The 15384-nt window shown below is 46.7% G+C and overlaps 1 protein-coding gene across 1 annotated transcript in view; it reads left to right on the top strand.

The window, feature by feature from the left end:
• Positions 1–427: 427 nt before the first annotated feature.
• The window catches only part of FBN3 (fibrillin 3), a gene marked incomplete at both ends in the record, with an annotated part of 163194 nt that continues 148237 nt past the window's right edge, over positions 428–15384 (top strand). Inside the window, 3 exons of the mRNA XM_083350353.1 lie at positions 428–606; positions 11256–11338; positions 12070–12168. Coding sequence (XP_083206479.1) covers positions 428–606; positions 11256–11338; positions 12070–12168 — 361 coding nt within the window. The remainder of the gene's footprint in view (positions 607–11255; positions 11339–12069; positions 12169–15384) is intronic.

Below are 15384 nucleotides of genomic sequence, written 5' to 3'. Positions count from 1 at the left end.
TGACACTTGAGGGCTCTGTGTGTGTGTGTGTGTGTGTTTATGTGCGTTTTTGTATGTAGGTATGTTGATTCTTGTGAACATGCCATTCCTCCGGGAGACCTCATGTCATGTTTGCAGACCTTATCCTTTGATATGCGGATTGGGTCTGGGTAACTTATTTTGGGGGCTTGAGGAGGTTTGAGCGAAGGATTTCCCCCTGTTGGCTATTTTGATTTGAAGTTTCAGCTTGACTGTCAGTTAGGTAGTGGAGCTGCCGATTCTCAGCCCGTTGTGGATTCTGTTAATATTTTCAGGGAGGATAGAAACGGTAAAAAAAAAAAGAGCGAAATACATTTCGATGTAAAACTTCTCACAGGGCTCTTGGATTCCCCCCGTGCCCGCTGGATATCCCTGCCCGCTGGACCCCATCGGACGCCCAGATCTCATCATGAGGGCAGCGCTCTGGCTCATCCACTTCCCCCTGGGCATCTGGGCATCGCTCGCTCTCCGCCAAGAGTTCTCCGCCAGCGAGCAGGGTGAGGAGGTCCAGGCCAGCAGATTCTCCGACTCGGAAAAGAAGCCCGCACTCAGCCGGGTGCGACGGAGGGGCCACGAGTCCTTGCGCGGGTAAGTCCGGGGGCTCTTCTTCTTCAGATCCGGGGGGGAGGTGGGGGCTCCATTACTGGGGGTCTTGGGAGGTCCTCTGTCTTCCAGGACTTGGTTGCCCCACTGGATGGTGGGGAAGGGAAGGATTTATACTCCTTGCAGACGGCTGGTTATCTTCCTCCTTTTAGAGGGTCGTTGAGGACACAGACAAACCTCCAGGTGGCCGAAATTACCCTCTGAAAGGAGTATAAATCCTTCCCTTCCCCCAACATTCCATCAGAGCTGAGGAAGCTTCTTGGGTGAGAAGCGAAACGTCTTCAGAGAAAAAAAACAAGGAAGTCCAGTTCCCTCTTGAAAAAAGCATCTTTTGGACCATTGCTGGAGGGTTTCCAGACAAGATTCAGCTGGTTTTCCTGCAATTGCAGCGGGCTGGACTAGATGATCCTTAGTTCCCTTCCCTGATGACACGGTTCTAGGACTGTGTGAAGGCAGCTAGGCCGGTGTGGGAAGGTCACAGGCCCCAACCCTGTGATGGGTTGAGATTCACCATGATTGAGGGGGGCAGTTTAATCCCCAGACCCCCAACCTTCTTGGGAAGGGAAAAAATAAAGGAAAGAAAGATAGGAAGGAAGGAAGGAAGGAAGGAAGGAAGGAAGGAAGGAAGGAAGGAAGGAAGGAAGGAAGGAAGGAGAGAGAGGGATGGAGGGAAGAAGAAAGGAAGGAGAGAGAGATGGATGGAGGGAAGAAGGAAGGGAAAGAAAAAGAAAGAAAGAGAAAGGAAGGAAGGGAGAAAGAAAGGAAGAAAGAGGGAAAGAGACAGAGAAAGGAAAAAGAAAGAGAGAGAGAGAAAAAAGAAAAGAAAGCAAGAAGAGAAAGAAAGAAGGAAAAAAGGAAAGAAAGAAAAAGAAAGGAAGGAAGGAAGGAAGGAAGGAAGGAAGGAAGAAAAGAAAGAAAGAAAGGAAGGAAGGAAGAAAGAAAGACCAACTTATGGAAGAGTGAATGCATCATCCATGGAATATTTGTAGTTCAGGGTCATTGGCGCTGAAAAAAAGGGACTTTTGACCATTTTTTTCACACTTAACAACAGTTGCGACACCCCCGTGGTCACATGATCCAAATTCAGCTGGCAATCGGCATTTATTTATAACAGTTACAGCCTCCCAGATTGACAAGCCAAGTCAAAGGGAGAAAGGCAGACTCCCCACCCCACGATTCACTTAACGACTGCAGTGATTCTCTTAAGGACGCGGGGGGGGGGGTAAGTCACAAAATTGGGTGTAACTCACTCAGCTAATCGCCCCGCTTAGCAGCAGAAATTCTGGTCCCCAAATCGTCAAGGACTGTCTTCCCTTTATTCCGAGCCATAAGGACTAGAGCCTTGATTGTTTTTTTTTAAAGGGAGACCCACAAAACCCTTGCTTGTTTCTCTGCATGCGGAACATCCAGCTGTATATTCTCGAAAACTTTCCGATCCCTCCCCCCTGACCAGGATCAGCCAATCGAGTTGGTCCAAGCCGTGACTCTGACAGCTTCGGGGGTCTCATTGTGTGCCCCCTGCCCAACGGGGGAACGAGGGGAGGGGAGGATAGTTCACCACTAACTGGTGTGAAAAAAGGTCCACACTGCAGGGCAGGAGTTAAGCCAACCCACGAAAGGCTGACGTGGAAGGCTTGAACCCAGGGATGGGGAGGGAGGGAGGGAGGGGTGCCCCCCCCCCGGAGAGCAAGGAAGGTCTCCTCACGGCTGCCATAGCCAAGCCAGGTGCCCACCTTGCAAACAAGGAGGAACCTTTTGGCCACGGCCTTAAGAAGGCCATTTAAGCTGAGTCCTGGTGTGGGGCCTTTTCCAGGCTGGAGTGGGGGTGAGGGGGTGGGTCTGCATGCTCCTTTCATCTCCCCCCCCTTCTACTCCCACCCCTCTGATCTCAGTGGAAAGTTTTGCTACAGTGATGGAGGGGAGCTGAAGGGGGAAATGCCAAGGAGGGGCCGAGCAGGTTTGGCTCGGATGAGTCCCCTCAAAGCTATGGGGCAAAGAGAGCGCCTCCCTGGAGGAGAAAAAAAACACACCCCACCCGGCCCACAGATGTTGCCCCTATGTGGTCTCCACATGGGTCCAGCTCCAGCTGGGCACCCTTACAGAGGAAGCTAAACTCCACGGGCAAAGAGTGAACAGGGCTGTCTCCAAGGGATGATGAAAGAAGTCAAGAGAGCAGGCAATGGGGCGATGGGACAACCACTCATCTCCTTCTGCCCCAGTTGCACCATTGGGTTGGGTTGGGTTGAGTTGGATTGCATTGGGTTGGGTTGAGTTGGATTGCATTGGGTTGGGTTGAGTTGGATTGCATTGGGTTGGGTTGGGTTGAGTTGGATTGCATTGGGTTGGGTTGAGTTGGATTGCATTGGGTTGGGTTGAGTTGGATTGCATTGGGTTGGGTTGAGTTGGATTGCATTGGGTTGGGTTGGGTTGAGTTGGACTGCATTAGGTTGGGTTGGATTGCATTGGGTTGGGTTAGGTTGGGTTGGATTGCATTGGGTTGATTTGAGTTGTGCTGTGTTGGGTTGTATTGGATTACCATAGATTTCATTGGATTGGTTTGGGCTGGGTTGGGTTGGGTTGGGTTGGATGGACTGGGTTGGGTTGAGTTGGATTGTGTTAGATTGTGTTGGATTGTGTTGGTTTAGACTGGGTTGGTTTGGCTTGGTTTAGCTTGCATTGGGTTTAGTTGGATCATGTTGTGTTGTGTTGGAATGGATTGTTTTGTGTCATGTTGTGTTAGGTGGATTTGATTTGGATTGGTTCAGCTGGATTAAATTGAATTGGATTGGACTGGACATGTTTCTCTGTCATGCATTGTACCATGAACCTCTGAGTAGACTTCAAATTAAGACATTTAACTTGGTGAGAAATCACATAAAACAATAAAATATGAAAGCTCTACTGAAAATTAGTTGAGAGAAGCCACGTCACTGTGTCATCAGGAGGCACTACCTGTTTCCAGCAGGCCCTTAAACTCCAATAAAGTTTAACATCCCCCCCCCAGTGGTAAATTTTGTGCTAAGTTGAAGGGTCCCCATCTGCATCCCATTTAGTTGGGAGTCTTCACCCCTTACTCAAGGTTGACAGTAGAGCAGCGTCTGTCGATCTGGGCCACTTTCAGATGGGTGGACCAATTCCCAGAATTCCCAGAACACAGAATAACAGAATTGGAAGGGATCTCAGAGGTCTTCTAGTCCAGCCTCTTGCTCAAGAAGGAGACCCTATATACCATCGAAGGCAAATGGTTGTCCAGTCTCTTCTTGAAAGTCTCCACTGATGGAGCACCCACAACTTCTGAAGGCAAGCCACTCCATTGGTTGATTGCTTTCGCTGTCAGGAAATTTCCCTTTGGTTCTAGGTTGCTTCTGGGTTAGTTCCCATCTGTTGCTTCTTGTCTAGCCTTGTAGTGTTTTGGAACGTAGTTTGACCCCACTCATCCTTGTAGGAGTCTCACCAGGCTCAAGGTTGACTCAGCCTTCCATCCTTCCGAGGTAGGTAAAATGAGGACCCAGATTGTTGGGGACAATAAGCTGACTTTGTAAAAATGCCGCTTGGGGGGGGGGGAAGCCCTAATAAGCAGGCATATACATAGAATGAAGGCTACTGCTAAGCACATTTGATTTGTGCTTCTTAGATTGTAAGCCTCGCTGAGTCTTCGGAGAAGGGCGGGATATAAATGGGATTAAAAAAAAAATATTGGAAGACTGCTATCATGTCCCCCCTAGTCCTTCTTTCCGTTAGACTAGACATACACCATTTCCTGTATGTTTTAGTATGTTTTAGTCTCCAGAAGGGACGTGGTGGCTCAGTGGGTTAGGACGCTGAGCTTGTCGATCAGAAGGTCAGCAGTTTGGCAGGTCGAATCCCGAGTGCCGCGTAACAGAGTGAGCGCCTGTTACTCGTCCCAGCTTCTGCCAACCTAGCAGTTCGAAAGCACGTAAAAATGCAAGTAGAAAAATAGGGACCGCTACGGTGGGAAGGGAACAGCGTTCCGTGCGCCTTTGGCGTCTAGTCAGGCCGGCCACATGACCACGGAGACGTCCTCGGACAAGCGCTGGCTCTTCGGCTTTGAAACGGAGATGAGCACCGGCCCCTAGAGTCGGAAACGACTAGCACGCGTGTGCGGGGGAACCTTTACCTTTACCTTAGTCTCCAGCACCCTAATCATTTTTGTTGTTCCTGGCTGACTGGAGAACCCTGGACATTGAAGTCCATCCATCTGAAATGAGCAAGTTTGGAAAGTGCTGCTCAAAATAACTTCGGAGACGGAGACATGGCGTTTCCTTGACAGCGGCACAAATGTTGGGGTTTCGTTTTCATTTTTTTGCCGTTGATTTCTTCAAGAATGGTTTTATTTTTCATCTACTCCATAGCCTGAGGAACATCCTGGTTGCTCCAGCTAGACTAAATAAACTCATCCCTGCAAAAGTTTCCAAGGCCAGACAGGATTAGCCAATGCTTTATGGAGGCCTCCCTCAGATTTTACATTTAAGCTCTTCATTACGCTTGCAAAAGCTACAATTCCCTACCACGATTAAGTATATATATATCCCAGTGGAATGAATTATTAATGCCATGTGAATTATTCAACCCGCCGGTTTATTGCCTTTTAATTATATTGTTATTTAATGAATTTTTAAGTCATAACTGTAAGTATTTGTTCCTCTGCTCCATGGAGGGGGGGGGGGAAACGGCTTTCTTTTGTTCTTCTGTCGGTGTCACTTTATTTTCACCCATAAGCCCCATTCTGTCACAGGTGTTAATGTTCAACGAAAGGGGAAAAAAAACACAATTTCTCACTTTTTTTTTTAAAAAAGGCCCATTTTTGCAAAGTGTGAAATAGCTTCCTGCTTAGCCGGCAGGAGATTTAAAAAAAGAAAAAGAAAAAGTAGTGTGTGTGGGGGGGAAGAGAAACGAAGAGCCGGAACAAAAGCAAACATTTTCCAACTTGCTAAGTTTTCATTTTTGCTGCTGCGGTGAAAAGGTTCAAGAGCTGAATATTGTCACCTGACACTCTGTACTTGCTCAGAGGCATCAGGTTTGATTCTGGCTTGAGCAAGGTTGAGTCCTGTAGTTGAAGACCTGTTATTTTTCCTTGCGATTTCTTGAGCTCCAGACGACTTTGCAAGAGTTTCTCACATCTGCAAGCACGTATGTTTCCCCCCCCCTGCCCCAAGCTGGGGCAGAATTTCCCAGAATTCCCCCTCCGGCACAGCTGGATACTCTCACTCTGCTGCTCTTCACAGCAGGGCAGAGATTAGAGATGGACAAATCCTGTTTTGGAGTCCAGGTGCTTTCTCAAAAGGCAACTGGACTGCCTTGGGGAAAAAATTTCCTTGAAGACGTTTCGCTTCTCATCCAAGAAGCTTCTTCAGCTCTGACCCTTCCAGTTCTTCAGTCGGAACCGAAGAAGCTTCTTGGATGAGAAGCGAAACCTCTTCAAGAAAAATAAAATCAAGACAGTCCAGTTGCCCTATTGAAAAAGCACTTTGGGGTCATTTTCCCCTAGGCTCTCTGCAAAAAACTAACCAGGATTTAAAGGCCTTAGGGATTTAACTTGGTCTTCTGAGTTCCTTCGCGTTGCGCAGAATGAATCCCAAACACGGCCCAACAAATGAGTAGTTTTTAATTTGGGGATGGGGCACGAGGGGATTACTGTAAAACAGGAGGTGGCTTTATTTCTCTGAGGGGGGGTGTCTTCTAAGCGCCGTGAAGAACGGCTACCCGGATTTAGCAGCTCTGAATATTATGAAGAAACTCCTGCCTCGTCCACCCACCCATTCTGACGGATCCCAAACTCTGCCAAGTTGGTGGCCTCTTTTGAGGCAGTTTCCCCAGGAAGGTGGGAAGAATCCTTCTCGTTCCTCGAAAGCTCTCTTGCAGCCAGCCAGATCTGGAAGGTTTCTTGTAGCAGGGTGGGGGGGCAATATGTGTTTTTGGAGGTCCTTCACAGAAAGAGGCTGGTTTGGTTCGGATCCAGAGGACTTGGCAGCAGACAAGCCACATTGCCAGAGCCTGTCTGGACTTGCTTGAGGTCAGCCAACTGGAAGGCTTGAAATGAAGCAGATTCCTTCCTTTGCTCCTCTTCTCAGCTGTTGCCTCCTCTAGGACTGACCGGTTTGACCACCTTGCAGTCCAAGGGACTCGCCGGAGTCTTCTCCAGCACCAGATTTCAAAGGCCTCCATTCTTTGGCGCTCAGCCTTTCTTATGGTCCAACTTCACTACCATACATTGCAACTGGGAAGACCAGAGCCTTGACTATACGCACTTTTGTTGACAGGGTGATGTCTCTGCTTTTTAGTGTGCTGTCTAGATTTGCCATGGCTTTCCTCTCCAGGAGCAAGGATCTTTTAATTTCTTGGCTACAGTCCCCATCTGCGGTGATCTTGGAGCCCAGGAAAATAAAATCTGTCACTACCTCCATTTCTTCCCCATCTATTTGCCAGGAATTGAGAGGGCCAGATGCCATGATCTTGGTTTTCTTAATGTTAAGTTTCAACCCAACTTTTGCACTCTCCTTCTTCACCCGCAACAAGAGGCTCTTTAGTTCCTCTTCACTTTCTGCCATTAGAGTGGTATCATCTGCATAACTTAGGTTGTTTATGTTTCTTCCGGCAATCCTAATTCCAACTTTTGATTCATCTAGCCCTGCCTTTCTCATGATGTGCTCTGCATATAAGTTAAATAGGCAGGGCAACAGTATACAGCCTTGCCGGACTCCTTTCCCAATTTTGAACCAATCAGTGATTCCGTGTCCAGTTCTCACTGTTGCTTCTTGACCCGCGTATAGGTTTCTCAAAAGACAAATAAGATGGTCTGGTACACCCATCTCTTTAAGAACTTGCCACAGTTTGTTATGATCCACACAATCAAAGGCTTTAGCATAGTCAATGAAGCAGAAGTAGATGTTTTTCTGGAACTCCCTAGCTTTCTCCATGATCCAGCGTATGTTGGCAATTTGATCTCTAGTTCCTCTGCCTCTTCGAAATCCTGCCTGTACTTCTGGTAGTTCTCGATCCACATACTGCTGAAGTCTAGCTTGTAGGATTTTAAGCATAACTTTACTAGCATGAGAAATGAGTGCAATGGTGCGGTAGTTTGAACATTCTTTGGCACTGCCTTTCTTTGGAATTGGAATGTAAACTGATCTTTTCCAATCCTGTGGCCACTGTTGAGTTTTCCAAATTTGCTGGCAAATTGAGTGTAGCACTTTTACTGCATCGTCTTTTAAGACTTTGAATAGCTCAGCTGGAATACTGTCACCTCCACTAGCTTTGTTGTTGCTCAGTTTTTCTAAGGCCCACTTCACTTCACATTCTAGGATGTCTGGCTCGAGGTCAGTGACCACCTCATCGTGATTATCAGGGACGTTAAGCTCACTCTTGTATAGTTCCTCTGTGTAATTTTGCCACCTCTTCTTAATCTCTTCTGCCTCGGTTAGGTCCCTGCCATTTTGGTCCTTTATCATGCCCATTTTTGCATTGAACGTTTCCTTCATCTCTCCAATTTTCTTGAAAAGATCTCTGGTCCTCCCTATTCTATTGTTTTCTTCTATTTCTTTCAATTGTTCATTTAAGAAGGCATTCTTATCTCTTCTAGCTATTCTTTGGAATTCTGCATTTAATTGGGCATATCTTTCTTTTTCTCCCTTGCCTTTCGCTTCCCTCCTTTCCTCAGCTATTTGCAAAGCTTCCTCAGACAGCCATTTTGCTTTCTTGCATTTCTTTTTCTTTGGGATGGTTTTGGTTGCTACCTGTTGTACAATGTTGCGAACCTCTGTCCATAGTTCTTCAGGCACTCTGTCTATCAGATCTAATTCCTTAAATCTATTTGTCACCTCTACTGTATATTCAACAGGGATATGATTTAATTCATACCTGACTGGCCTAGCACTTTTCCCTACTTTCTTCAGTTTAAGCCTAAACTTTGCAAGGAGAAGCTCATGGTCTGAGCCACAGTCAGCTCCTGGTCTTGTTTTTACTGACTGTATAGAGTTTCTCCATCTTTGGCTGCAGAGCATATAGTCAATCTGATTTCTGTGTTGACCGTCTGGTGATGTCCATGTGTAGAGCCGTCTCTTGGGTTGTTGGAAAAGAGTGGGGAGGTTACATCAGGTCAATGGACAGCCATTTGTCTGAAAAGGTATAGAATGTACTGCCTAAGCAGGGGGTTGGACTAGATGGCCTCCAAGGTCCCCTCCAGCTCTGTTATTCTCCTTCTTCTTCCTCCACCTCCTCCTCCTTTTAAAAAAGAAATTGGACAGTCATTTGTCTGAAACAGTATAGGGCCTCCTGACCAAGCAGAGGGTTGGACAAGTAGACCTCGGAGATCCCTTCCAACTCTGTTATTCTCCTCTTCTTCTTCCTCTTCCTGTTCTATTCTATTCTATATTCTGTTCTGTTCTATGTTCTGTTTGAATTCTGAATTCTATTCTATTCTATTATTCCATATTTTTCTTTTCTTTTCTATTCTATTCCATATTTTTCTATTCTATTCTATTCTCTATTCTCTTTATTCTATTCTGTAATTCTATTCTGTTCTATTCTGTAATTCTATTCTATTCTATTTCTATTCTGTAATTCTGTTCTGTTTTATTTCTATTCTGCAATTCTATTCTATTCTGTATTCTGTTCTGTTCTATATTCTGTTTGAATTCTGAATTCTATTCCATTTATTCCATATTCTATTCTATTCTATTCTATTCTATTCTATTCTATTCTATTCTATTCCATAATTCTATTCTATTCTATTCTATTCTATTCTATTCTATTCTATTCTATTCTATTCTATTCTATTCCATAATTCTATTCTATTCTATTCTATTCTATTCTATTCTATTCTATTCTATTCTATTCTATTCTATTCTATTCTATTCTATTCTATTCTATTCCATAATTCTATTCTATTCTATTCTATTCTATTCTATTCCATAATTCTATTCTATTCTATTCTATTCTATTCTATTCTATTCTATTCTATTCTATTCTATTCTATTATTCTATTCTATTCTATTCTATTCTATTCTATTCCATAATTCTATTCTATTCTATTCTATTCTATTCTATTCTATTCTATTCTATTCTATTCTATTCTATTCTATTCTATTCTATTCTATTCTATTCTATTCTATTCCTATGTATTTCAATGTATTTATTATTCCAGCTTGAACCTCACTCCCACCAGAGTGATTCTTACTGGTTATCAACGATCCCATACGGAGGAAAGGAAACAAAATTTAATGTCATCAAAGGGAAACTATTATAACCCATAATCTAATATGACCCTTTCTGGGAGATGTATGATCCTCCATTCTCCTCAAACTAACCTAAAAGGCTACAGTCTTACAGTTCTTTGGTGAGCGGGATCTGGAGGGACCAGTTCTGTGATGGGAGGGGGACACCACCCAAGAGGCTCTGCTAAGGGGTCCCGTTCCCACTCAGGACATTTTGTCCCGCTCATCTTGACCGACGGGCATCGTGGGTATTCTTGGAAATCCTGGCAGATGCCTCCAGGCTGCTGAGCAAAAAATCCTGGCGGACGCTGGAGCTGGCAGATGTTTGTTGCCAACTGAAGACCCGTGTTGGGCAGGAGAGAAAAAATCCTCTCCTTCAGACTTGTTCCCGGCCGAGGCCCTTCGGGGGGGGGGGGGCAGAGAAGCAGCTGCTTCAGCCTCATTATTGTCAGACAGACTCAGACTTGCCAAAAATGAATGGCTTCTTTGAAACGATAGGAAATACTTGCAGCTTTGGGGCTTCAGATTTTTGCCTGTGGTTCGTTCTCCGAGCTTGTTTTAATGTAATTCCTGAACGTTTCGTTAGCAAATTGGGAACATCATCAGCAGGTGACGGTGTTACCTAGTTTGGTAACAAAACGTCCAGGAATTATATTAAAAACAAGCTTGGCGAACAAACCACAGCCCCAAAATGAATCATTTCTCTCTGCAGTCTCTCCCCTTTGAGGTTTGCTGGTAAAATAACAAAGCGGGGTGGGTGGGCCTATTCTGCAGACCATGAAGGAGTCCTAGTGGACGATCACTTGACTATGAGCCAGCCGTGTGCAGCCGCCGCCAAAAAAGCTAACACAATCCTGGGGTCCTGGTTCCGACAGGTGAAACCCTTCAAAAGAACTTCGAGGCGTTGTTTACCTTAAATAATCTTTTATTCGAGAAACAAAGTATCGGCACTACATAGTCGAACCCAAAAACTGAATCCCCTCCACCAGATACAAAGTAACAAAGCACAATTCCCACCCCCAATAAACCGTCATAAATCACATTCCCCGATTAGCTTGAAGCATGGACTTTCTCCCCAGCTCTCCAGCCTGCCAAAACGCTATCAGCTATGGGCCCGATGTCCTTGGGTTCCCATGGCTGAGTTATTATTGCTATGACTAGCTGGACTCTCACCCCATCCCCCCCCCACCCCAGCAGCGACTAACTCTGAAAGCATTAGTACCGTTGTAACTTCGAAAGATCACTAAGCCGACTTTTGTTAGTCGAGGATTACCGGTATAAATTTTAAATATAATGGTGAAGTAAATCCGTAGACAAAAGCGATGGATCTCTTTTAGGGTTTCTTTCGGATCTTCGAAGCAAAATCTTTGGCTTAACCTGCCGGTTGCATTTCCATTTCAGACCGAACGTCTGCGGCTCCCGATACCATTCCTACTGCTGTCCGGGCTGGAAAACTCTCCCTGGGGGGAACCAGTGCATCGTCCGTGAGTATAAATGGGGAGAGTTTATATATGGGGAAATATCCACAAGATCAAAGTAGATAAGAACCATGTTTTGCTGTCTTAAAACATAAGAGGTGGTCTGGGGAATCCCTTGTCCACCATTTTGCTAGTTTGAAGGCACCAGGTGAGAAAGTGGGAGACGGGGAGTTCTAGTCCCGCCTGAGGCAGGACAGCCAGCCAGGTGGACTTTGGGCCAATTACTCTCTCAGTCCAACCCACCTCACAGGGTTGTTTGGGTGGGAAAAGGGGGTATGTGGGATAGGTTTGTCATCTGGAGTTAATTGCAAAAATAATAAAGGTGGGATTCAACCAAGGGAAAGAGGAGAGGAGAGGGAGGGAGGGGAGGGGGGGAGAGGAGAGGAAAGGAAAGAGGAAGGGAGGAAGAAATGAAATGAGGAAAGAAGGAAAAGAAAAGAAAAGAAAAGAAAAGAAAGAAAAGACACGGGTGTTTGCAGAGCTGCTTTTCCGCTCTCCCCGGAACGACCGAGCGGATGGACCGGTGGCCATTCCAGGGAGTTCTGATTTGGGAACACCACACCTTCAACGGGAGACAACGTGGCCTCCTCCATCTTCAACCATCCCAGACTGACCTGTGTGCCAGCCGGGCTGCCTCTCGCACCCAAGCCCAGCCTTTGCTCCGGGCTGGACCACTCGAAACCCCCCTCCCCATTTCCCACCACCTGGGCACTCAGCTCCTTCTCCTTTGCCGACAGCCATTTGCCGGAACTCCTGCGGCGACGGCTTCTGTTCGCGGCCGAACATGTGCACCTGTTCCAGCGGGCAGCTCTCGCCCAACTGCGGTGCTCTAGGAGGTGAGGAGGAGGCGTGCTGGCTTTTGTGTCTGTGTGTCTGTGCGTGCGTGCGTGCGTGCGTGCGTGCGTGACGGGGCCTGTCAATCTTCCATCCGTCTTCGGAACATCTGCTGTCGCTTGCACCCTTCCCCCCCAATTTTGCGACCTTCCGACAAGCAAAGTCCACGGGGAAGCCAGATTCGCTTAGCGTCCGTGTGACTCACTTAACAACGGGAGTGTTTTTGCTTAAGAACAGAAAATCTGGGGCTCCATTGCGGTGGTCACCCGAGGACTACCCTGTACACGTCACATCCTGTCACTTGAATTCTGACCCTCGGCCAACGTCACAACTTCCTACAATGAGGATAATCTTGTAATTAAGTTCGTTGGATGCTTCCCCAATCGAGGGAGACTCGAACCCTGTGTCGCCAGAGGGCAGGAGGGGGCAAAGAAGTCAAGAGGGCAGCTGCAGATGTGTGACCTGGAAGTCACACTCCTTTTCTAGGTGTGTTGCAAGTAGGATGCACAGCTGTGGATTGTAAACTCGGGACTGGGCGCCATTTTGAGGTGGGTGCCCCTTCTTACTTCACCGCCTCTCTGGCCAGCCTCCGTGTCCAGAGGTTGAGAAGTAAAAATACAATTATTATTATGTTTTGATGCACAGTTCTGGGACTATCGTTACTGTTACTGAAGATTTCATCTCCAGTTCGATTTGGGACTTGTAAAAACCTAATGGTTCAAGTCCTGACCAAGGACCTAAAGATGCTTTTCCACGCGGCAACTGGACTTTCTTGTTTTACCTTGAAGACGTTTCTCTTCTCATCCCAGAAGCTTCTTCAGCTCTGACGGGATGGTGGGGAGTGGACAGATTTATACTCCTTGCAGAGAGCGGGTCATTTGCATCCTTTTAGAGAGTCGTTGAGGCCACCTGGAGGTTTATCTCTGTGTCCTCAGGGTCTCCTGAGGGGTGCAAATGGGGGTGGAGCCTCCTTGGAACTGCTGGAAGGTCTGTGTGGTAGATTAGAGACAGGTAATGTCCTCAGCAGTTCCGAGATGTCTCCACACTCAGGTGACCCTGAGGACACAGGTAAACCTCCAAGTGGCCTCCATGACTGTTAAAAGGATGCAAACAACCAGCTGTCTGCAAGGAGTATAAATCTTTCCCTTGCCCACCATCCAGTCAGAGCCGAAGAAGCTTCTTGGATGAGAAGCGAAACGTCTTCAAAGAAAAGCAAGAAAGTCCCGTTGCGTCTTGAAGAAGCAGCTCTGGGACAACCGTGACCTGGATGATGAAGACTCTCCATAGAGACGTAAGGGCTGTTAGGGTAATGTCTGAGTATATAGGCCATTCCAAGTAAGGTGGGTTGTTTGTTGCTTTTTGCAAAATCAGGATATTCAGTTCTAGTAAGTTCAAAATTTCCATGTATCCAAGCAGCTCTTTGGGTATTGCTCCAAGGGCCCCTATTACAATTGGTTTATACACCCTTGATTTCTTCCCCCGCAGTTGCTCCGCTTCGAATTCGGAAATCACGATATTTCATTATTTTTTCCTAGCTGTTTCTCTTCAACTCGTGCATCACCGGGTATGACGTTATAAAGGAAGCAGACTTTTTTTCTTGTCCGCAATATTATTATTATTATTATTATTATTATTATTATTATTATTATTATTATTATTATTTTGCCACTCGTCTCACCACGCATCCCTAAATATTACCCGTAGTAATAGACTCTTCGGATGCTTTGCCCCAAAACATCTGGAGCACTGAACACTCTCGGCATTGACCGAATCCCCGTCAGTCAATTGCAGAAGGCAGCTTGACATCCTGCCGTGAGACTCTTTAAGTACCATCCAGCATTCACATCTGTCTATCCCAGGTCCTTGGGAAGGACTCGATTGGTGGATAAGAAAATGCCAAACCTAGCCTGAACATCTGGCTGACAATCGTCATCCTAGCCATCTCCTAATATGGACTGCTGGGTGCCTGTTTTCTTTCAGGATCTGCCTCTCTCTGAACAGATTTTTCTGCGGGGGATTCTGATTTTTTTTAAAAAAAAACAATTGCTAAATGACACACACACACACACGCATACACACATTCAGCCGGATTTTCACTAAAATTTCAAGTGTTGCTCCAACTTGTAGCTAATAAATGCCTTCGGGGCAACGGGGGAACGGGAAGGACTGGAAACAAGTCCTCCCCTGTATCGAATCCATCAAGATCTGGGATTTCCCCCCCCCCCTGCTAATCCTGGCTGCAGGGAGGGGGGCAGGGGGGCTTGGGAGGGGGGGCGGCCTCCCTGCCCCCTTCCCAAACCCAGGGATGGCTGGTCTCCTCCATGGGGCTCGGTTGCAGATGCCAGATGTTTGCAATCTCCCAGCAATGCCAGGAATTCGAGCTGGGGAAGGGGCTGGGGGACGTGGGGGGGGGGCTGCATTCCAGCGGGTCCTGGGCTGGGTGGCTGGGAGGGAGGGGGGAGGAATGAAAGAAGCCGGGGACGGAAGCAAGAAACCCCCTCCCTTTGGGGCCGAGTTGGTCCAGGCACTAGCCCAGAGGATCTTGGGAGCTGCAGGGGCAGCCTCAGAAAAGGGGTTGGGGGGCTGCCACCCCACCCACCCCCTGTTGCTGTGAAAGCAAGACCCTCCTCAAATGGAGTTTGCATTCCTGGCCACCAGTTACCACCCGTTGTCCCCCCCCCCCCACTTTTGGGAAACAATTATGGACAGGTGGATTTAATAACATTCCTGGAAACCGGCTTCCTGGTTGTGGAAAGATACACATACAGACACACAAACAGACAGATAGACACACAGACACACACATCCGGATAGACACAGAGAGAGAGAGTTAGCCGCACACAGATAGAAACCCACATACAGAGAGATACACACACACACACACCTAGACACAAACACACACATGCTGAGATAGACACACAGAGAGAGAGAGATAGACACACACACACACACACAAAGATAGACAGACAGGCACACAAAGAGACACAGACACACACACAGAGAGACAGACACACAGAGACACATATACAGAGATGGACACACAGAGAGATAGACACACAAAGACACACACACACAAATAGATACACACACAAAGATACAGACACACACACAAATAGAGACACACACACAAATAGAGACACACACACAGATAGACACACAGAGAGAGATAGACACAGACACACACACAGAGATAGATACAGAGAGTCACACAAACACAA

The sequence above is a fragment of the Vipera ursinii genome (genome assembly GCF_947247035.1).
Source record: "Vipera ursinii genome assembly, chromosome: 1".
Taxonomy (NCBI): domain Eukaryota; kingdom Metazoa; phylum Chordata; class Lepidosauria; order Squamata; family Viperidae; genus Vipera; species Vipera ursinii.
Note: the sequence above shows the minus strand (reverse complement) of the source record. Positions and strands in the feature narration are given on the sequence as shown.